Source organism: Corvus brachyrhynchos, unplaced genomic scaffold (genome assembly GCF_000691975.1).
Source record: "Corvus brachyrhynchos isolate BGI_N302 unplaced genomic scaffold, ASM69197v1 scaffold1380, whole genome shotgun sequence".
Taxonomy (NCBI): domain Eukaryota; kingdom Metazoa; phylum Chordata; class Aves; order Passeriformes; family Corvidae; genus Corvus; species Corvus brachyrhynchos.
Genome location: NW_008235535.1, coordinates 3,800 through 4,811, shown reverse-complemented (window position 1 = coordinate 4,811; position 1,012 = coordinate 3,800). Strand labels below are relative to the sequence as shown.

Genomic DNA, 1,012 nt, shown 5'->3' with positions numbered 1-1,012 from the left:
AAAAAATCCTAAAAAAACCGAGGAATTGAATTCCAAAAATCCCCACCCAAAAAAATCCCCCCAAAAAACCATAAAAAATTCCAAAAAATCCAAAAGAGACAAAAAAATGGGAATGAAAATAAATTCCAACAAATGCCCTGAAAAGTTGGGAAAAAAAATCCCCAAAAATCCCCAGAATTCCTGCGGTTTGTACGGAGAAGGTTCTGGAAATGCAGCGGTTGAGGTTCCCAAAATATTCCCAAGACACCCATAAAAAATTCCAAAAAATTCCAAAAATTCCAAAAAATTCCCCAAAAAAACCATTAAAAATTCAAAAAAAATTCCCCAAAAACCCCAAAAAAACTCCCAAAAAACTACCCCAAAAAAGCCATTAAAAAATCCAAAAAAATTCCCCAGAAAACCCATTAAAAATTCCAAAAAATCCCCCAAAACCCCATGAAAAAATCCAAAAAAATTCCCCAAAAAACCCCATTAAAAATTCCAAAAAAATTCCCCCAAAACCCCACTAAAAATTCCAAAAATTCACAAAAAACCCATAAAAAATTCTAAACCATCCCCCCAAAACCCCATTAAAAATTTTTTTTAAATCTCCCCCAAAAAACCCTCAAAAATTCCAAAAAAACTCCCCAAAAACCCCATGAAAAAATCCGAAAAAATCCAAAAAAATCCCAAAAAAAAACATTAAAAATCCCAAAAAAATTTTCCAAAAAATTTCCCAAAAACCCCATAAAAAATCCCAAAAAAATTCCCCAAAATCCCATAAAAATTCCCCAAAAATTACCCAAAAAAAGCCACTAAAAATTCCAATAAAATCTCCCCAAAACCCCATTAAAAATTTTTTTTAATTCCCCAAAAAAACCATTAAAAATTCCCAAAAAATCCCCCCAAAACCCCACTAAAAATTCCAAAAAAATTCCCCCAAAACCCCAGTAAAAATTCCAAAAAATTCCCAAAAAACCCATAAAAAATTCTAAACCATCCCCCCAAAACCCCATTAAAAATTTTTTTTAAA

At 31.4% G+C, this 1,012-nt stretch overlaps 1 protein-coding gene across 1 annotated transcript in view; it reads right to left on the bottom strand.

The window, feature by feature from the left end:
* VPS28 (VPS28, ESCRT-I subunit) overlaps nt 1–1,012 on the bottom strand; it is a gene marked incomplete at its 5' end in the record, with an annotated part of 4,713 nt that overhangs the window by 2,797 nt on the left and 904 nt on the right. Inside the window, one exon of the mRNA XM_008644389.2 lies at nt 194–229. Coding sequence (XP_008642611.1) covers nt 194–229 — 36 coding nt within the window. The remainder of the gene's footprint in view (nt 1–193; nt 230–1,012) is intronic.